A 23,265-nucleotide genomic window follows, 5' to 3' on the forward strand; every position below is an offset into this window, starting at 1 on the left:
GATGCATTTTCACAGGAGTGCTGATGGTGCTGACCACCCATTGCACATAAGGATGGGCTTCATGTTCTCCCAAAACCTGCTTTAGTCTAGTCTAGTCATTCCATCTACAGGTTTTGAAACTCACATAACTGTAATTTAGCCATTAATCTTTGATTAGCAACTTTATTAAAAGTTTTCCAAATCCAAGTTTATTTAAATTATTTATTTTAAGGATGTGGGTGACATTGGCACGGCCCTATTTAAAATCAAACGGACTCCTCGGACACTTCAGCGGACATGAACAATTAACAATGTCCGCAGTCACGTATAGTCTAGTTTAAAGTAGCCTGTTAGATCCCTACCCAGAGGTAGTAAATCAGCTGTGTTTTTGAGTTCACCTGTTTTTTGGCCACAAGTGCTCAAATTTATTGACTTTATTGGGATTACAGCGGCCAATACAATAATGACCTGTATTTACATGGCACCATTAATATAGTAAAATCTCCCAAAGCATTTAACAGGATCATTATCAAACATAATTTGACACTCGTGTTCAAGGTGATATTGGGATAGGTGACGAAAAACTTGATCAAAGAGACAGGCCTTGTAGGAGGAGAGCAGGTTCAGTACTATAACCCATTATACTGTCATACCACTGAGCCAGCATAACCTTTTTGCAACCCTTTGCATTTTGAAGATAATTTCAGCAGATTTGTTCGTCAAAATCTGCCAATCGGGAATTGACATTGATTTGGATTTGTTGCTTTTGTTTGACCAGGAGTTCTTGAAATGCTTTTCTTTTAATGTTTTCAATGTTTTTACGCATCAATGTATTTCCCCCCCCCCCCCCCCATCTTTAATGAACATAACAAAATAGGAGCAGCAGTAGGTCCTTAAACACCTCTAATCTGCTCTGCCACTCGATCAGATTATTTGTGTTTTGAGTTTCACATCCCTATCTATCCCTGATAACTTTCAATTAACTGGAAAGTCTTAAATTTCCATGTCTCTTCGCTTAGAGATTTTAATCAAGCGTTGAACATTTAGCGAGTGAATAAACCAAATGCATTTTTTTTTTTAATTTTTTTTTTTTTTATAAATTTAGAGTACCCAATTCAATTTTTTGCATTTAAGGGGCAATTTAGCGTGGCCAATCCACCTAGCCTGCACATCTTTGGGTTGTGGGGGCGAAACCCACGCAAACACGGGGAGAATGTGCAAACTCCACACAGACAGTGACCCAGCCAAATGCATTTCTAATTAGTTCCAAGAAAAAACAATTTGGAGTGGCATGGTGGTTAGCACTGCTGTCTCACAGAGACCCGGGTTCAATTCTGGCCTTGGGTGACTGTCTGGGGTTTGCACATTCTCCTCATAACTGCGTGGGTTTCCTCTGGGTGCTCTGGTTTCGTCCCACAGTCTAAAGACGTACAGGTTAGGTGGATTGGCCATGGTCAGTGCGCAGAGTTACGGGGATAGGGCGGGGGAGTGGGCCGAGGAAAAGTGCTCTTTCGGAGGGTTGGTGCAGGCTCGATGGGCTGAATGGCCTCCTCCTGCATTGCAGGGATTCTATAGATACTTCCCCCACCTTCTCATTTGGAGTATTGCGTGCAGTTCTGGGCGCCGCATTATAGGAAGGGTGTGGAATCATTGGAAAGGGTGCAGAGGAGATTTACCAGGATGTTGCCTGGTACGGAGGGAAGATCTTATGAGGAAAGGCTGAGGGACTTGAGGCTGTTTTCGTTAGAGAGAAGAAGGTTTCGAGGTGACTTAATTGAGGCATACGAGATGATCAGAGGATTAGATAGGGTGGACAGTGAGAGCTTTTTTCCTCAGATGGTGATGGCTAGCACGAGGGGACATAGCTGCAGATTGAAGGGAGATAGATATAGGACAGATGTCAGAGCTAGGTTCTTTACTCAGAGAGTAGAGGCTTTAGAGTGGTTTCACAGGTCGGTGCAACATCGAGGGCCGAAGGGCCTGTACTGCGCTGTAATGTTCTATGTTCTGAGGGAAAGTTCCAAAGTCGCACAGCCCACTGAAAACAATTCTCCTCATCTCTGCCCTAAGGGTGACCAATGTCCCATTGTTCTGGACTTGTGCACAAGAGCAAATATCCTTTCCACATTCCCCTTATCAAGACCATTCAGGATCTTATGTACTTCAATCAAATCACCCCCTCACTCTTCGAAACTCCAGTGGAAACACACCCAGTCTGTCCAACCTAATCCCCTAAGACATCCCATTCAGGAAGGTTTTGCCAGTGCACCCTTGCACTTTACCCAAATTTGGATAATCTTTAGATCTGATAACTTGTGAACTTTTTAATATTCAATTTATTTTGCCTACAAAATTGAGTGCAGCACCCCCAGACCTCTACCCCCACTAATCTCTACCTCCCCTAATTAAGTTATTTATTAGAAATACAAGTAGTCCAGTCACTGAATGACTCTTGTTGACAAAAACATTTCTTGGCAAGTGACAATAGAGTTCATTGTATTTTCCATTTCTGGATAATTTCAGAATTGCCACTGTTCAATAAGTAATTGTTTTATGCCTTTAGCTAAATTGCACTCTGAAGCACTGATCAATCCAGGTCACCATGACCCAATCTGAATGTGAAACCCTTAAGTACATGTAGTGGGCTGCTGGAATATGTTGAATTATTAGCCTGAGTTGTGAGCTCTAAAGCTGAAGCACATTCTGTAGAACAAAAGGACCTGAAAAGAGGAGAAAATAACAAAAGACAGGAGACAAAAATAAAATATGTACTCTCTTGAAATCCCAACATAATGTTTGAATTAACTTATGATTTTCAGCTGTAACCAGCATGACATTTGGATTGGGTATTTTTGATAAACCTGACTTGGGTCTCTTGCTTTGCTGTCTTGGGCAAATCCATGGACTTTTCAAATTTACCATTAACTTGAATTTACCATTCAAGTCAAAAGAGAACATTACTTTTAACAGACGACGAATTCCACTGACTTAACTACATTTCCTTCAAGTCACTTTTTGGTAAAAGTAACTGGTTTACAAATACAAATTGGGGAATTGCACTAAAAATGTAATTAAAACTCTTATAAAATGCGCCTGTTGTGTTACAATGTTTTATGTTTATTTTTAAAAGACAGTAAGCGTTATGTGATAATTACATGTTATGAATTTGATCCTTGGGGCAATTGTTTTAGTTCACGTGGTGCTTTAAACGTTTCACATTTCTGGAAATGGTTTATTTTGGCTCTTTTATTTCTTCTAACAGGCACAAAAGACCGACACCTGGGAAAATAATATTTGAAAAATCATTGGCAGTACATTTACATTCTTTCCGTCTTAGTTCATGTGTTTTAGATCTAACTAACAGATTTACTGTAGCTCAAACTAAAAGAGAAGAATATGTTTGTAGGCAGTATCTAACATGGACTTTAAAAATAACCATAGCTGTTTCATATAAAATGCAAATAGTGTTACACGTCATAGCTGCCAAGACACATGTTCACCTGTTCAATAACATTACAAAATAAGTTGAAAGAATAAGTTGTTTTAATTTTTAAAATATAAATTTAGAGTACCAAATTCATTTTTTACAATTAAGGGGCAATTTAGCATGGCCAATTCACCTACCCTAAACATCTTTGGGTTGCGGGGGTGAAACCCACGCAAACACGGGGAGAGTGTGCAAACTTCACACTGACAAATGACCCAGAGCCGGGATCGAACCTGGGACCTCGCCGCCGTGAGGCAGCAGTGCTAACCACTGCGCCACCGTTGTTTTTAGTTTTTAAGTTAATTCATTCATAGCTCCTTTTACTTTAAAAAAAGATGAAAACAAATGTAAGTGTTTGGATAATAAAATGATGCACTTTTGGGTGTACACACAGGTTTTTGTGGTGATATTCTCATTACAATTTTCTGCCAGAGTCAGTAAGCAACTACATTCTGTGTAGGCGTCTAAGAAAGTAATAATAAAGAAATGTAAAGCATGAATTGTCATTCACTCAGCTGTTTTCTAGAATTTTCGGCAACTTATTTGCTGCATGTTCTTTTCATTATAATGACACCCTCTTATTGAATCTTCCTCTCCGAAAACCTGATCTTCAGTTGGACTGATCTCTTAAAAAAACAGAATTCTGAATTCCAGTCCAAGATATTTATTGAGATTATGATTAAGAATCATCATCATGATAATAATGGTTGTAATGACAATTCCATGCTTAATGCACTGGGTGGTATACTAAACAACCAAGTGAAGTAGACGGCAGCCTGTATCAAATTAAATGTTTGAGATCTGAGCCAAGATATAATTAATTGTTTTGGTTCAGCATCCTTGGACTGCAAAGGGAAAAATAAGCTAAGATTCCAAATCTTGATCCCTATCTTTTGGTCCCTGTGGGAAATATGAACGTCAAATACTTGTAGCTAACTAGCATAAAATATGCAAAATAAAATGACCATTTCAGTGAAGCATTGAGGCACCATTCATGCTTGTAAAACAGCAGCCAATTATGAGCTTTTGCCTTCTGGTGAGCAGCAAGCACTCAAAAGCTACTTTTTACAATAGACAATTGAAAGAGATTTGATTTGAGGTCAGGAGCTACATATATCAAGAACCCTTGCTTATCCTAATCCTACTACTTATCCCACCTCCCATGCCTGTTCAGTAAAGTGTTACATTCCAGGTAGTCCCAAAGAACAAATAGACACCAATAAGATGTGTTGTATGGTTGGGTGTTAGGCTGACCCTGTACGTTATATGTTGGTGTATGAAGACAGGAAGGTTCTAACACATGGTTTACGTGGCATTTGCAAGATAGCTATGTGACACCTTTATATTTTACAAAGATATAATGGCTAAAAAGGCACAGTTGGCTCGATCTTAAACAAACTAGCCTTCTCAACTCCCAGTTAGCCACAAAACTTTTAATGTCCATTTTTACAAGACACAAACAGGGATGAAAAGAGCAGCAAAGGAGATTAATCAGGATAAAATTTTAAATGTTAAAAAAAAATTCAAATTAGGAACTAATGAATTGATGGTTCCAAACGATTTTTCTAAAGCTTGTAGATTGTTGTAGGGTGGAAGGACAGACAGGAGAGATCTCCATTTCTGGAACTAGGAAAGTTGACATTTCCATGAGACTTGACTTAACACCAAAAAGGCAGAGGAAAGGGTGAAAACTGGAGTAATTGCCCTTAAATGGAACAGTAAGTTTCAAGGAGCACTGATAATACCAGTATTGAGATAAGAAAAGGAAAATAAGAAATGTTGGAATAAAGAGTTGGTTGCAAAATTGGACATTTGTAGAAAAATCAGATATTGGGCAAAAATCATTTCCATATATCTTGTTCAGGTGAAAGGTGTCAGAAGAAACACCGAGCACGATTCTCCGGCCTCGTTACACTCTTGTTCAAACGAAACGAGGCCGATGAATAGCGGGAGAGGCCAAAAACGAGAACCACGCTAGGCGGCAAACAATTTGCGATGCAACCAGCCCGTTCCCCTGGGCAGAATCGGGATCTCGCCGTAATGTGGCGAGAAACCAATTATCACCACTTAAGCCCCATTTCCATACAATTAACGAGAGCCACCCCATATCCAACAGCCTCCCGTCAACGGTCTCTCCAGCAAGGTGGTCTTGCTGGCGCCGATTAGTACTCCTTTTGATAAACGTGAACCTAACGGGAGGGTTTCTGTGGGGAGCCGAGAAGTATAGTATCCATCTTTGCTCAGGCAAAGAACCCAAGGACGCTGGATCTGCCACCTCGGTGGGGGTTGGAGGACCCTCGGCTAGGGGTGGGGGCTCTCCGCAGGGGTGGTCCCCAATGGGAGGATGGGGGTTGCACTGGGGGGGGGGGGGGGGGGGCAACCGCTCGCGGCACCACCATGCCAACCCTGGATCATGTGTACCCATTTCTGTGGCAATCTTTGTCCCTGCCTGTCTGCCCCACCGACCACCCATAACATCATTGACTGCCGAGGCCTCTGGCCATGCGGCTCAAGGCTATTGCTAATAGAGAATTGGCAATCATAGTTAAGTGAACACTTCGCACAACCCATGTGGATTCTCGTGGGTGGGCCATGTAGCATGTGGGAGTCATTGCTCAAACATTGCGGGAGGAATCACCACACATGCAACAGCCAACATCCAAACACCCAGGGGGTGAGAGACAGCTCTGGGCACATGTCCACAGCCAGAGGGTGGGGGAATGCCATGGGGAGGGGGGAGATGCTTGGAGAGATGAGCCAAGGGATCGGATTGCGGAAGAAGGTGACAGAGGTATCATACTAGTTGTGCACAAAGGTATGCGACAATTCCCCATCCTCCCGATGGTGTTGCCCCCACCTTCAGCCCCCTCACCACTCCCCGCACCCCCTCCCCCGGTGCCCTCGGTGATCCTCAATGTGCTTTGTCCTCCTAGCTCTACCACTATGTCTAGCTGTGTCCCCAGGATGCACATCTGAGGTGTAGGCAGGCAGCCAGCTGCTTACCATGTCCCATGGCCTTCGATGGCCCCTGGCGGGCGTCCTATGGGGGCTCTGAGGCCGAAGGGCCCCGGTTTGCTTGTTGGCCGCACATGCACAGTCGTGCCGCCCTTCCTGTGTGCTGGCTGTGAGACGCGGCCTCATCAGAGAGGTGGAACTCAGGGGAGCTGGTGGCCACCATCGCCACTCCATGGGGCAGGGATGACCTTTTCCACAGGCTAAGTATCAGGCTGGGACTCAGCTGGGTCCTGGGATCCAGCAGAACGCCGACTGTTGTCTCGCCTGGGCGTTCCTACCTTCACCTGATATCCATCAGCGGCAGTGCAGTGCTCACCAGATTGTGTCCCAGTAGTCTGACCACTAAAATTTCCCACCAAGGTGTGTGTATCAGCGCTGGTGGATGGTGTGGATAGCTATGCCACGACTATTACGGTAGCAACCTCGGAGCTCTCCTCCAAGGTGGTCTCCTGGGAGGCTGGAGAGGGTGCCGCCCAGGATGGGCCGGCGCCATCAGCTGGAGGAACTGCGGGAGAATGGACGTGGTCAGTGGGAGGGATGGGTCAGTCAGTAAGGCAAAACAACACGTTTGACGTCCTTCGGGTGAGGCCCGGGGGTTCCTCACCTCTGCGGCACCCGCCAGCCTCTGCGTTGGTGACCACCCTGTCGTCTGCAACACCGGTCACCTCCAGGGCACCCTCCTCAAAGGTGGTGAGGATCCTGATGTCTGGCACACCACTGCCAGTCTGGCCCTCTTCCGGGCAATTGTGGGAGATCTTTTCCTGAGGAGACTCAGAGGGGGGCATTGTTTGCCACACGCCTGGTTCACGGGTGGGGGGGGGGGGGGGGGGGGGTGAAGGAGGGGTTGGGGGGGCGGAGGTCTCATGAATCCTGGGGGCTGGGCATTGCTATATACTCACTCATGCTGCCTGGTGTAGGTCATTGACCTTTTTGCACTGGAGGCCAGTCCTCCTGGTCACACTCCCCAAGTTCACTGCCGCCGCCACCTCGTCCCAGGTAGCACTGGCTGCCCTATGGCTGACCCTCTCGGACCCTCTGGGGAACAGGACATCCCTCCTGGCCTCCACAGCGTCTAACAACCTCCCAGGTCAACAACCCAAATCTAATATAGCTGGTCTCTTTGGCGCCATTGTTGCAAGCTGGCTGGGGTTAGCTGAGCAAGTGCAGCTGAAGTGCTACTCGACCTTATTAGCGGTGGTCTGGCGAGCACGGTCCCAGCAAATCAGCTAGCGAGACTTCATTTCCGAGAAGCCCGTGAGGCCTCGTTAAGTGACCAATTAATGTTGAATAGTGTTCCTGGCCTTGCTGGGCCAAGCGCCGGGAAGCACACGGTATTTCCTGCTCACTACAACACTTAGACATCTTCCTGGAGAATCACGCCCTTCAGGTATGTGAGCAGTATTGATTGAAGCCTTAGACTCATATGGGGAATTACAAATGAAGTAATGGTAGATTATTGACCACTACACACCATGATACTCAATATTTAAATGAAATTATCTTCCATATCACTGGGTCCTACACTCTTTCATTGGATCAATACTTTGACGCATGAAAGTCATTCATTATAATTTGCTGTTTTCCATTAATGCAGTCCAAAAATTAACAAACCCTTCTCACTGCTTTTAATTGTAATTTAAGTTGTTATTTAGTTTTTACAGTCCTCTTTAAGGCGTACTTTGCCTGATGTTGTATTTGTCCTTGTAGATTTACAGAAGTGTGCTTTTAAAAGCTCGCAGAAGACGAACATCTGGCAGTAGTGACAGTAGCGGTCGTCAGGGTTCACCAACTGAGACAAACAGAGACAGGAGTAAGTATCTCGAACATGTTTTATTTTGCTATTCAGATATTCCAGTTTTATTTTATGTTTAATACATTTTTAAAATACATTGTGGCACCTTGCAGCTAATATATATGTTTCATATAACATTTCTCTAACTTGTCTTAAAACAAGGCAGGGTTTATATAAATTTGCCAATTTTCAATATATTGTTCTGCCTTTGTTGCAGATCAATACACAGAATATTTAGGCAAAGTATGGCATTGAGATTGTATAATACTGCTCTGCTCCACTGGGCTACTGCATCATTGTGCCTCTCTAAGGATATATTTATTTTAATTAACCCATTTATGAAGAACTGTGGGTGGAATTCAACACCTGCATTTGTAATCATATAAAGTTAATTGTGAAATTATTTTGAAGAATTAGCTAACATAGTTTTGCTGAAAGACATGGCTAATATAGCTGCCAAGAACCTTGATTAACAAGGTAATTGTAGGCACTGGCCCCAATTATAGCTGATTCATTTCATCCTCTGTGTCTGGCACAAGATATAATACATCAGGTTTTGACCACATTTTCTTTACATGAAACAGTAGCGGGGAAAATTAAGCAGATCATTTATTTTAAGCCATATTATTTGAAATTTATCACCCTTCCCACTCCCTTGTTCATTTCTTCTTCATATTTTCCTGTGCATTTTTTGTTAGCTACTCACTGTTAAATCCAAATGTTAAGACAGCACCTTGTGCCAAAAACTAGTGTGCACAATGCAGGAGCTTAAATGGGGACACTCTTTCCCGCCCCTCCATAACCCCCCATCCCTCCCTCCAACCTAGTATCTCTTTTCCCCAACTCTGCTAGTCAACCGACTGTGGTGTCATGTAACCATCTCTTTCAAGTTACATTTCTTTTGTTATTTTAGTTGTAAATTGCTTTGTTTTATGCAGCCAGCAGAGATTCCAGTCCAAACATGAGGTCGAACAGTACACTTCCAGTACCCCAGCCTAGCAGTGCACCACCTACCCCAACTCGACTAGTTGGAGCTAATAGTGATATAGAAGAAGAGGAGAGAGGAGATCTCATCCAATTCTACAATAATATCTACATCGGAAGAGTGAAAGCATTTGCACTGAAATATTCCTCATCAAATGCAGAAAGTGGGGTAAGATGGAGGTTGTATGGCCAGGAGTTTTGATTTTACATGGTACTAAAGCTAACTAAATAGCAATGAAAACATTTTAAAATTTATTGTAGATCATAAAAGTATGGCAGTACTTTCAGCTCAGAAGTAGGTGGTTATTGAGTTCAAGCCACACTCCAGGACTTGAACACAAAAATCAGTGGTGATAATCCATTGCAGCACTGAGGGGCTGCTGCACTCTCAGACGTGCTGATTTTTAGATGAGATGTTAATGGGCAGCACGGTAGCACAATGGTTAGCACTGTTGCATCACAGCACGATGCACCATCAATTGGACTCGAGTCATGAAGTAGTTCCAAACAACAGGCTTTAATACACTAGATGTGTGCCCGGCAGTAGACGTACAGAGAAAGGCCGACTGCCAGCCGGTACGGGTTCTTATACCCCGCCTTGTAGGCGGAGCTACCAACCTCAGCCAATCGGCGGGGAGTCACATGTCTAGCCTCAGCCAATTGGCAGAGTGGCACATGACTTGCCTGGGCCAATGGGCAGCGAGTCTTCTGTACCAATGGCAGCTTGGTTCTAGGGTACCGTAATCTCCCTAGTCATACTACCACACAGTGCCAGGGTTCCAGGTTCGATTCCCGGCTGGGGTCACTGCCTGTGCGGAGTTTGCACGTTCTCCCTGTTTGCGTGGGTTTCCTGCTGGTGCTCCGGTTTCCTCCCACAAGTCCCGAAAGACGTGCTGTTAGGTGAATTGGACATTCCGAATTCTCCCTCAGTGTAGCTGAACAGGCGCCGGAGTGTGGCGACTAGGGGATTTTCACAGTAATTTCATTGCATTGTTAATGTAAGCCTATTTGTGACAATAATAAAGATTATAACAAACCAAGGCTCAAAATGCACTCAGATGGAAGTAAAATGCCCCATTTTAAAGTAGAGCAAGTAACCTTGATATCATGGCCAATATTTATTACTAAATCAGCACCACAAAAGCAGATTATTTGGGCATCCCAGTGGTAAGCACTACTGCCTCACAGCACGAAGGACCCGCCGGGTTCAATTCCAATCTTGGTTGACTGTGTGGACTGTACGTCCTCATGGTGTCTGAGTTTCCTTTGGGTGCTCCGGTTTCCTCCCACAGTCCAAAGATGTGCAGGTTAGGTAGATTGGCCATGCTAAATTGTCCCTTCATGTCCAACAGTTAGGTATGGTTACAGGGTTGCAGAGATGAGGTAGGTTATGGACCTAGGTAGGATGCTTTTTTGGAGTCGGTGCAGACACGATGGGTCGAATGGCCTCCTTCTGCACTGTAGGAATTCCATGATTCTATTTGATGTTTTATGGATATCACTGTGCGCAAATTGGCTCTCATGATTCCTACATCATAACAGAGCTACACTATTTTATTTAGCAAATATACAGGGGTTACATCAAGTTGCATCCACAGTATAGTGATGCATGGTCATTATAGCTTGCGAGCGGGTTTACAGTTGTGGGAAGCATTCAGATATCAGAAGCAGCTTGACTTTGCAATACCTAAGCTTACATTAAGTAGCTTGTGCTCAAGAATGTTAGTCTGTGGGTTCTGTATTCTAACTGTACACTTTCTTTTGGAAGGTTATCCCTGCCCTTTACCCTCTGGTAATTATATCTACCCAGAAAATAAATTGGCAACATACTACTCTAAGTTGACAGTAAATTAAGAATAGTGATAAGATCTTTTATAATTTCTCCTGTGTTTGGGATTATTTTTAAATATCCTCATTGATTTGACTGCTATTGTTTTTAAGTTTAAACTGTAGGGCTGCAGTTTCAGGTTTCTACCACCAGAGAGCACTGGAACATTTACCATTCATTCAAAGCTGGATAGTGAGGTTATAAATTAACATCTACAACTTCATTCTCGATTATGTAATGTTAACACACAAATAAAAATAAAACCCAAATTTCACTTTCTACCAATGAAAAGGATATGCACGAGGTAGGTGCCAGGGTGCACTCAAGAAGTTGAGAGAAACAGAAACACTGATTGTTATGTTAGTGAAATACAGAACAAAGATTATTCTGTTCTCACCCAAAAAAGTGCCTCAACTCCAAATGCAGAAAAATACCCCAACAATACCTGTATTTCATAGTGGTGTCCCCATAACATTTGAGTTCTGTTGACAATTTAATACCCATGAGATAGATAATGGGTAGTTTTGATTTTATTGGAATTGATTGTGGACTTATCCCCAGTTTAGTGGTGAGCTGAAGTTCTCTCAGTTTGCTAGTTTATTGAGGAAACCTCCAGCATATCAGTCTGGAGTCAAATCCAGATATTCTAGAATGAAACAATGAGTATTTTAGTCACTGCTGTGGAGGCTCCTAAATGCGCACTTCGCTCAAAATGTTTCAGGCATGCTTTTCAAAGCCTCATTTGCACATCTGCAACTTACCAATGTGTTGATGTTTGTACATATAATAATGTACTTTGTATTGCGCTGCAAATCTTGAACAATTTGAAACGGTTTACTTCTGCACTTTATAAACAATTTGACCATAAAGTTATAATTTATACTATTCCTAATTATACACAGAGTGCCATTTATCTAGAGGGCAAGAGAATATTCAACATTCATTTTACTGCAAGTTGCATGGAGAAATCAATTTTGTTCAGAGGCCAGTAGTTTTGTAAATAAATGGTCCACTTCAAAAGGGGCTATGAACCCAAGATTATTTATCCAGGAACAGTTGCAGGGTTTAGTTTTGTGCAGGAGGGCATATTAATTGCTGAAAAATATATTGTATACCTCAAACATCTATTGCCTTTTTACGAGTTTGGTTGCAGTTAAATTTCATTTTGAGGTGTCTCACTGTGAGCCATATTATTTGATGTAACTACTATACAGTGGAGAACTCCACAAAATTATAATAATTATCTTTATGAATCACAAAGTCATGTTATTGGGAAACTGATGGAATTTCAGTCATGTTACTGGCTGTTACCATTTGAATGCCAGGGCTGCTGATTCCTTTCTCACACATCTTCTGAAAACTATAATTTGTTCAGCTCACCTTATTAAACAGGGCAACCTCTTACCAAGTACAATTTGTCATCTTATAACATTGTTATTAAGATCTATTTTTGCTTCTGTAAAATTTAACCCATGGGGCAAGGAGAGCTATTAATTATATGGTGCAAACCAAGGATACCAGAATATTATGATGTAAAAGGTGAATGAGAAACAATATTGTTTCAATATCTTAATCATGCATGTGTGTGAATTTGAAGAATGTGTTTGTTTGTAGAGTGAAGCTCCATCTTTATCGCCCTTCCCATCTGTAAGGACAGGATCACCACGCAGGGTCTTACTCTCTCAGCATCACTCCATCTATATTTCACCCCACAAGAATGGGGGCTCCCTCTCGCCACGAGAAAAAATGTTTTACTGTTTTAGCAAAAGTCCATCAAAGGTAAGTTCCAACGATAAGTCAGTTTCTCTATAACCAATGTTATATATATATATAATTGGTGCTGTGTGTCAGAATGTGCCATAATCTTTTTAAAAATAAATTTAGAGTACCCAATTAATATTTTCCAATTAAGGGACAATTTAGCGTGGCCAATCCACCTCCCTGCACATTTTTCGGTTCTGGGGGTGAGACACACGGGGAGAATGCGCAAACTCCACACGGACAGTGACCCAGAGCCGGGATCAAACCTAGGACCTCGGCACCATGAGACAGCAGTGCTAACCACTATGCCATCTTGCTGCCTTCATATGCCATAATCTTTTTGTGACGCCAACAAAAAAAAATTAAATTAGGGTGATAGTTGGGTGAATGGATGAAAACAGGAATTACATGAGTCGTGTGCTAAAAATACATCAGTTTGAAAGTCTGGTTTTACCATACAATTTTGGTCCCAACTACTGGTTACAATTTGAACTTGCCTGGAAATCCTAAGTTTAGCGCGAAAGCTGAGTAGATGTATTTATCTCAGAGTAGTCTGGGTGGGCGCCATGTACCTACTTCTATTTAAAGTGTGAAGTGGGCAGATTTACACAGCCCCTATACCATCCTGAAAAGTGCTACTAAGTGAGAGGGTGTTCAGGGACTTGATGCTACACTGGCAGTCCTGGTGGAGGTCAAGAGGAGGGGAGATGACCTGTACTGATGCAAAGGATGTGGAGGACTCCACTTTGCCCTCTGTCACTTTGTCCTGCAGGCACTGGTGATACTCACCAATCACCAAATGTTCTGGAGCCTCCTGAATGAGCACTGCAGCCAAAACAAGCAGCAACCAGCTGCTAGCAACCCTTTGTCTGGCAGTTCCTCGTACAAGATTCAAATCCTTTTCCCAAGATGGCATCTTGTGTTAAACTAGTGCTTCATCTTAAGACCAGATAAGACCGTGAAGGCTTGTTCAACACAAAGTATTTAGGGAAAATCTCTGAAGCGAATGGCTTTCTAACAGATATATATATATATAATTGATTTCTGTTTCACAATAGCTTTCTTAAAACGTGGAGTAAAAAATAGCAAAGATTTGTGAAAGATACTAATACTTTTCTTAGGATTAAAAGGTTCTCTTGCTACTGTAATTAGACTAACAGGCCACTTTGCCCATCAAATTTGTGTTTGTGTTTGTTTCCTACATGACAAACCTCATCCGAGCACTTTGCTGCTCAGTAACTATGCCCTTCTTTAATAGCAAATATTCAGCTCCTTTTTAAGAGAAATGAGAATGCTAGGCAAATTTTCAATTTTTTGCATCCCAAATATAACATTTGCTTCTTCCTTTGATTCTCTATCTGCAGAGACTGAGAGACATCAACAGCATGATTAAGTCTGGTGAAACTCCAACCAAGAAGCGGGGCTTGTCTTTAGATGATGGCAGTGAGTTGCCAGCTAAGAGGGTTTGTCAAGAGAATCACACTGCATTATATAGACGTTTGCAGGATGTAGCTAACGACAGAGGGTCACACTGATCCTGTTTGTGAGCATCACTATCTGGTCAAGTGCTGTGAAATAGTTTGTTCTGCCACAAATGTGCTCTAGTCACAACTAACTTTCATGACTTTTACCAACATGTATCCTAGAAGAATTTCAGAAGCTGGAAAGCAAACCAGATAGGATTAAAGCCAAGCTTGAAAAGCTATACAGGTAGTGAACACATACCATAGGAAATCAAAAATTGCAAGTGACCGAGGAAGGATCAGCTGCTTTCAACACTTGCTTTGACAAGCAACTTGCTTTTTCTCAATTCCAGTAGGTGAAGGCAGAGGGGCTGGTAAGGTTGAAAAAGATTTGAAAATGTTTTAAATTGCTTTTTATTATTTAAAAGCTTTTCTGAAAGAAATTTTTAAAAATGCAGGCTTAGAATATGCACTCTTCATACCAAATTTAATTATAGTATTAACATCCAGGTGGATACATACTTAATATTTTAACTGGGTACTTGAAAACCATACAATTTTTTTTTTTAAAAGGACAAGTTATTTTCAAAGTAAAGTTCTAATATGTACATTTATAACAAACATTTTCTGTGTAACATCTGCAGAGGTGGTGTAGGGGAAGAGAAACTCCCATGAGTTAAATTTTCATTAACCATGTACATAGCATTCTAAAATACAAGGTTGTGCTTGATGTATACAAATTGCTTCCACACAATGGATTTCTAGGTTACGATTAACATTATGGGATATCCAGAATTGGTAGTTGTGAGATCTTCAATGAGTTTGGAGGATTAGGATCTTTTTGGGTGGAGGCTGGTGCACCAAGCTGTGAAAGATCCTAACTACAAATGTGTAGAGCAAGGTGAACATGAAAATGTAGTAAACTAGAGAGATGGTTAAAGGAAGATGCTCAGAATTACATGCTGGTTATATTGATCACGCTACCAACGGACATCACATTCCCCATGAAGTATCTGGTCATTTATTTCTCAAATATCTAGATATATAGAGTAACACCTCAATAGAACGTAAAATACTACTCTAGTTTAATAGAATATGTCATGCCTGCTATGGGATCTTTTCCATCTTTACCAGATGGGTTGAATGTACATCATTAAATCCACGCTCATGCCATGAAGTAAACTTAATTATCTTTAAATAGGTGTATGAACAATAGTGCAAACCGTATATTTAAAGGATTACGAAGAACCATTGATTCTATTCTTCTGTCCCAACCAAACCTACACCCAAAAGAGAAAGGCCAATCAAAACCATATGTTAGGACATTTGGATGCTTGGAACTGAACAGTGTTATATGATTCAAGGATGTCACCATCCAGGCCTAATGCACACCTAATTTGAAGAATCAAATCAAGGAAGTCCTGAATCACAAGCAACTGTGTCTTGCGTAGTCAACATATTAACCAGACAATCAGAATAACTCTTATTGTGCAAAAGAAATAGCTAGCACCAAATCTTGTGTGTATTGTGGCAAATAAGAATCAAATAGATAGGCAGCACGGTGGCGCAGTGGTTAGCACTGCTGCCTCATGGCTCCAAAGACCCAGGTTCGATCCCGGCCCTGGGACACTGTATGGAGTTTGAACATCCTCCCGTGCCTGGGTGGGTATCACCCCCACAACCCAAGGATGTGCAGGGTAGGTGGATTGGCCACACTAAAGTGTCCCTTAATTGGAAAAATTTAAATAAATAAAATGAAAATTAGAATCAAATAGATAAAATTGGATTAAAGAGAATTAAGATAACTACACTCCACCCCATTAGAAAGCACCATTTGCATATGATGTCCTGCTTGTGAGAACTGGCAGTCATTTGGTGATTGTCCCACTGCCAGAATGCCCAAGGCTCAAAATTACAAGGTCCTATGTGACAAGCTCCAGGATAATGTGCTACTTTCACGTCCAACACTTTTGACACTGCTATTTTTGCAGTCCCATATCGAGTGGATGTGGGCATGACATGGCTGCTGTGAAATTGCCCATGTTAGCACTCTGTCCTGGTGGCTGATAGTGCTCACAATGCATTGCATTGGATGTCCACTTAATTTGAATGGGAGTACCTGACCCATCATCACTCCCATTAACAATACACACAAGATATAGCCCATAACAAATATCTGGATTGAATATAGCTCCATCATGGACTGCTGTGATGCCATGTTCTTTCCCTCTTCCTCCACCCTTCTACCCCCTCTCCTCTTCTCCTCCTCCCCCTCATCCACTCCCATCCCCAGTCAATCCTTTTGGGTGGGAATCTACAAACTATATATCCGCTATTCAAATTATCCGGCTTCACATCCATGGTGCCTGGGCACAGTAAAGAAGAATTTTCCTCAAGTGCAGTAACCACACAGCCAATCTCATACTGAACACCGCAAACTGGTTCCCTAATTGCATTGCACACTATCTTGAACAGCAGTTGTTATCTTTGTTGTTCGCATAATTTACTTCTTTTAACCGTTTGTACTCTCACTCTTCAGCCGAGCACCATTCATTTGCAATGATGGAGAAAGGTATGTTTTTGCTCAGTGTCCCATGCTGTGACTTTTCCTTCAGAGTTTCCCTAGTTGAAGTGAAATGCAGATGGAAATATTCAGTAACCAAAATATAGTGTTTGAATGGCAAGAGTGGCCAGCAGTAAGAGGACATTAAGGGTACGGTATACAGATCTAAACCACAATGGGATGGTTCTGTGACTCAGAATCTGTAGGAACTGGTGCAGCAATTTGAATGCCAACTATTCAAGAGTCACACACGCTTTTCCAAGTATTCCAGAAAGAACAAGCACAATTACAGTCTGATCAGTAAACCCACCCATAAGGTAGATTCATATAGAACAGACTAACTTCAATCTATATAAAAACATGCTCATGTATTTTGAAATTACATTAGAATAGGTATGCGATTGAAAAAATAAATCCAGTTCAAGAGGTTGAAAATAAATATTCACAAAGTATAATGAAACCAGTGTTGTCCACTGGAGTCAGTGGACAATAAATAAAAATGGTTGATAGCAAAGAGTTCTAACCAGAACCAGTGAGCAACTGGATTCAGTTAGCTGAAAAGTTATTTGAGCAATGAAAGGTTCTTTAATATAATCAGTGAACAACAACAGCTATTGATTACAACACTGATTGGCAGATAAATGTAGAATTCGGGTTGAAACATCATTAACCAAGGTTTCAACAGGCAACAGCCAGTAATCCAGCTGTCTTGACTTAAAAGCACAGGGTAGGAATAATTGCAACAACATGAGTCAACAGGGAAATTAATGGAATGATATTTAAAGTTTAGAATATATCCTGATTTGCTCAGTCAAAGATTGCAGCCTGTCACTTGGACACATTCAGTGGGGAAAGATAGATCAATAGATGCAGCAATAATTTCCATGGGTTCTTCGGATCTACTGCCAGAACCTCAAACAACAAATGTAGATTTTCTAGTTGCCACAGCAGTTAAGATGGGAAATAGGGAAAATCCAACGGAAATTGTTAATGTATAGACCAGTTTACATTACGGTAAAGACAAATTAATATTTGGACTTTGTTCAGTTAGAATGAAAAAAAGTTTGAACAAGCCTCTAATTTTCTGCCCCAAGTTTAGTTTTACCAAATGTAGCAAAGCAATCAGTTTCCAGACCTTTGTCTATGATGCTTCAACCTGGATGCTAGGAAGTTCACAAATTAGTTTTTAATGCTGACAATTTCATCTGCAATGCTTTGACAGTATTAAGCTCAAACATATACAAATATCATTTAGTATGGAAGTTAGGCTAGCAATCTGTACATTAGTCATTTATTCTTCTTGTGGCATGAAAGAGCTGAGTTGGGAAGTCACCCATGTATGCGACCATTAACAATTCATTAAATAGTTAACGTGGGATGATAGTATCAGGACTTTAAGTGAGTTGTGCCTGCACCTCCATATACACAATGCAGATTCATCACTCTGTGCACATGTGAAACAACTATGCATACACACATTGCAAGTTCACTCAATCACAATGAAAGTTTTGCTTTGTTTCTTGAAAGTTTTGTTTTTCTTTTTCCAACATTATCTGTAAACTTGGGAGTTTTAAAGTAATGCAAAGGAATGACATTAAAGTTGATGCAATTACAAATGGAACCCATTTTCTCACAACATAGCATTCTGCAAGGATGGTTAAAAAATGTCAAAGAAATTATTTAATTAGATGCATCACCTTTTCAATTAATTGTACTACAATTGGTGATAAATGAATTGAACCCAAAAATATGGGAATTACTGCAATATGATGGGTACCTATCTAAATGAGTAACCAATCACAAATGTGACTAAAAACAAAAGTTGCTTTAAAGAAGAATTGTTAATCTGCAAAAGTATTTAATTTATGCCAATCATAATTGGCTTTCTTCAAAAATTGTCTGTTATACTCTTGTGTTGTATCGCTTTGTAAAAGATGTGAAATCTTTTTAAAAATATATTTGTATGTGTCTGCGTTCATTTCTAAAGTGAGTTTGTATGTCATTGAAGTATAAACTTATTAGGACCAAGCAATATTTTAATAAGTGTACATTTCAGTCTGTACACAATTTTTAAAGTAGACCAGAACCAAAATTGCTATAATTTACACTTCCACTCGTATTTCTGAAGAAATTCACGCCGACCATTTCTGAGACACCTGGGCCATTCCCACTTCCTTTCTACATCACAGAGACTCATTTCAGTGTTTCATATGTGGCATCTCAGTTGCAAAATAACTATTTCCAATTATAATTGTGAAAGAAAACAATCCTGAATAAAACAAAGAGGAATAAGTCAAATTGTACATTTAAAATTGCAAGAGGCAGGAAATACTAGGAAGCATAAATCTTTTAAAATAGAAACCCTGAAGGAACTAAATTTTACTAAAAGGTTTACTAAATCAGAAATAAGAATCTAATTGATGTTAAAAAATAAAGTTCAAAAAACTAAGTGCCGAAGCAGCTAATCAGCAGAAGTGTTAACATTTTGGAAGTAACTCAGTCAGCAATGGTGAAAAGGAGCCCTGGCTGAAAGTTAACCAGTCTTAATCTTTCAGATACTAGCTCATCTGCAGAGCTGCTAACATTTTCTGATTAATACATAGCCTTCAAAAGCATTCAAGACATTTGCTACCTACCAGCAATTCATGGAAAGGAAATAGCTCTTGTAAATATCAGGGCCCAGGTTTTAAGGAAGGAAAAATCCTGATGTGGTGATTGGAGGATCTTCAAATCCATTAAAAAATATAATTCAACTTTTTCAATTTATTACATGACAAAACCAAACGGATAACAAACTCACACCCCCCCAACTCTCGAACCCCCCCGCCCCGCAAAGCCAAACAAATCTCAACCTCCCCCCGCCCCCAACAATTGACTGTGACCAGTACAAATAAACGGCTGCCATCTTTGGTAGAACCCTTCAATTGCACCTCTCAAGGGGTACTTAACCTTCTAAAGATACATCGAGGTGCTGGGTGAAGAAGCTGACCTCCAAACACAGGTACCCCGCCTTCGAGCAATCAGCTAGGCGAAGGTCATAACATCAGCCCTGCCCCAGTCTGCAGCTTCGGCAGGTCCGACATCCCGAATATGATCCCAAGTGGACAAGGCTTCAGTTCACCTGTAGAATCGCCAACATGGCGCCAAAGAAGAAAACCCAGCACCTCACGAGCTTAGAACACAACCAGAACATGTGTACATGGTTAGCAGGGCATCTCCCACAGTGCTTGCATTCATCCCTCACTCCCGCAAACAACCTACTCATCCTGGATTTAGTCAAATAGGCCATATGCACTACCTTCAACTGTACAAGCCCTAACCTCACACATGATTTGCATTCGCACTATGCAGAATCTCACACCACACCCCTTCCTCCAGCTCAGACCCCAATTCCTCCCCCCACTTGGCCTTAACCCCTTCCAAGGATACTGCCTCCTCCACTATAAGCCTTCCATTAACCCTACCCCCCCGGTACGCCCCTCCTCCTTCCCTGCCGGCAACAAAACCCTCTCCAGCAACAAGATCTTTGTGAAGTCACGCACCTGTAAACATCTTGCATGTATTCGCCTGTGAAAGTTCAAATTTCTCTGCCAATTCCTCAAAGCTCGCAAATCAGCCCTCTGAAAACACAGACTTCATCACAGCAATCGCCTTCTCCTCCCATCCCCTAAACCTAGCTTCCAACCTCGCCGGTTCGAACATGTGGTTCATAAAAACCAGCACCAACTTCGATACCGCCCCCAAGTACTGCCAAAATTGCCTTCACATCCCAAGTGTCTCCATATCACAGTGTGGAGGCCACCACCGAATTCTTGGAGTACTTCCCCGGAAAAAAGGTAGCGAAGCCGTTACCAACGTCCTGACCCCTACATGAGCCCGACTCCATCCGCACCCATAAAGCCTCTGGATCGCCACATCAATCCAGCACCTTCTCAGCATTCTCCACCCAATAATATATCAGACTTGGCAGGGCCAAGCCCCCGACTGACAATCCATCTGAAGCACTGTCTTCTTCCTGGCTACTTTTCCCACCAAAAGAATGTCAAATTCAATCTCGCAACTGCCTGAAAAGGATTTTGATTTAAAAAGCGGCAAACGGGGCAGCACTGTGGCACAGTGGTTCCATCCCAGCCCCAGATAACTGTCCGTGTTGAGCTTGCATATTCTGCCTGTGTCTACGTGGGTCTCACCCCAACAACCCAAAGATATGGAAGGTAGGCGGATTAGCCACGTTAAATTACCCCTTAATTGAAAAAAAAAATTAAACACCAGCAAACACACATAAAAACAAAATATGGCAGGACATTCATTTTCACCGACTGAATTCTACCAGCCAAGACAGAGGGAGGCTGTCTCACCTGTAAGTCCACTTTCTCCCTGTCTACCAGCTCGTAAAATTCAACCTCCGAAGCCGGGCCCAATTTTACCCCAAAATTGCTTCAGCAATGCCATTATATGATCATTGTGGGGGATCGGATCCTTTACGTAGAAAAGGTTATCACTGTACAAGAACACCCATGTTCAACTTTTCTCCCTCCCCCCCCCCCCCCCCACTTTACTATCTTCTCCTATCCAAAGCCCATAGGGCAATGGCACACACAAACAAGAGGGGGGGGGGGGGGGGTAGGGCAGAGGGCACCCCTGCCTCGATCCCCTGTGCAATACCCCAAGCTCATATTGTTTGTACGAACACTAGCCTTGTATAATTATTGAAGCCACAGCACAAACTTGGGCCCCAACCCAAACCATTCCAGCATTGCAAACAAAAATCCCCATTCTACCCGATCAAAGGCCTTCTCAGCATTCAATGCCACAATGACCTGCTCCCTTCCTTCTGTTGAGCACAATACCACATTCAAAAGCTGCCTCACATTGGACGAAAAGCTCATACCCTTTACAAACCCTGCCTAGTCTTCCCCGATAACCTGTGGGAGACAGCCCTCGAACCTCAGTACAATACCTTAGCTAAAATCTTAGCATCTACATTTAATAGTGAAATTGGCCATTCAACCCACACTCCATTGGGTTCATCCTTCTTCAGAAGTGAAATAGACTCTTGCATCATTGCCCGAGCCCTCACGAGAGCTCACCAAGCCTGGTGGCACTCGTTGATCACCAATTTTTTAATAAAACTCCACCAGGAACCCATCCAGCCCCAGCATTTTACCCGTCTGCATTCGCCCAATTGCTGGTGACCTCCTCCAACCCCAGCGACCTCCATTACTTCATGATCTGCCTCATGACACACAAACCCTCCAAAAACCTTAACATATCTGACTACTTCAACCTATAAACAGTCCTATAGAATGCCTCAAACGCCCCATTAACTTTACCGGCGTCGACACTGACCTACCATCCGAATCCTGAATCCATACAATCTTTTGATTTGATTTGATTTATTATTGTCACATTTATTAGTATACAGTGAAAAGTATTGTTTCTTGCATGCTGTACAAACAATGCATACCATACATAGGGAAGGAAGGAGAGACTGCAAAATATAATGTTACAGTTATAGCAAGGTGTAGAGAAAAGATCAACTTAATACAAGGTAGGTCCATTCAAAAGTCTGATGGCAGTAGGGAAGAAGCTGTTCTTGAGTCAGTTGGTATGTGGCCTCAAACTTTGGTATCTTTTTCCTGACGGAAGAAGGTGGAAGAGAGTATGTCCGGGGTGCGTGGGGTCCTTAATTATGCTGGCTGCCGACACATCTGAAAGTGTCAGACCAGACCAGGCTAAGGAAGGGCTGGATTAGCCAGGTCTTCCACTCGGACTTGGACTCGAAGTCCAGAGGGGTGGCAATCATGATCAACAAGCGCGTGCAATTTGAGGCAGAGGGCAGATCTGCAGACAGGGGGGGGCAGATACCTGATGGTACGGGGCAGACTGGAGGGGAGAAGGGTGGTGCTGGTGAATATATATGCCCCGAACTGGGATGACGTGGACTTTATTAAAAGAGTGCTGGGGAAGATCCCGGACTTGGATTCTCGCAAGCTAATAATGGGAGGGGACTTTAACATGGTCCTTGACCCGACTTTGGATCGGTCGGGTCCCAGAACGGGTAGACTCTCAGCAATGGCAAGGGAGCTGAAAGGGTTTATGGGGCAAATGGGGGCAGTGGACCCCTGGAGAGAGGGACAGCCAACAGGAAGGGGCTACTCGTTTTACTCGCACGTCCATAAAGTATATTCCAGGATAGATTTCTTTGTAATAAGCAGGGACTGTATGGGGGAGGTAAAGAACACGGAATACTCAGCAATTACCATTTCAGACCATGCCCCGCATTGGGTGGACCTGCAGTTCGGGGGAGCGAGTTATCAACGCCCGCAATGGAGGCTAGATGTGGGACTGCTGTCGGAGGAGGGGATCTGCGAGAGGCTTCGAAAATGTATA

The 23,265-nt window shown here is 42.3% G+C and overlaps 1 protein-coding gene across 1 annotated transcript in view; it reads left to right on the forward strand.

Annotated features, from left to right (window-relative positions):
* The window catches only part of rbl2 (retinoblastoma-like 2 (p130)), a 192,211-nt gene extending 173,353 nt beyond the window's left edge, over window positions 1–18,858 (forward strand). The window contains exons 19-22 of the mRNA XM_038806723.1: window positions 8,189–8,291; window positions 9,212–9,426; window positions 12,700–12,864; window positions 14,211–18,858. Coding sequence (XP_038662651.1) covers window positions 8,189–8,291; window positions 9,212–9,426; window positions 12,700–12,864; window positions 14,211–14,381 — 654 coding nt within the window. The 3' untranslated portion in view covers window positions 14,382–18,858. The remainder of the gene's footprint in view (window positions 1–8,188; window positions 8,292–9,211; window positions 9,427–12,699; window positions 12,865–14,210) is intronic.
* Window positions 18,859–23,265: the final 4,407 nt, after the last annotated feature.

The sequence above is a fragment of the Scyliorhinus canicula genome, chromosome 9, assembly GCF_902713615.1.
Source record: "Scyliorhinus canicula chromosome 9, sScyCan1.1, whole genome shotgun sequence".
Classification (NCBI taxonomy): domain Eukaryota; kingdom Metazoa; phylum Chordata; class Chondrichthyes; order Carcharhiniformes; family Scyliorhinidae; genus Scyliorhinus; species Scyliorhinus canicula.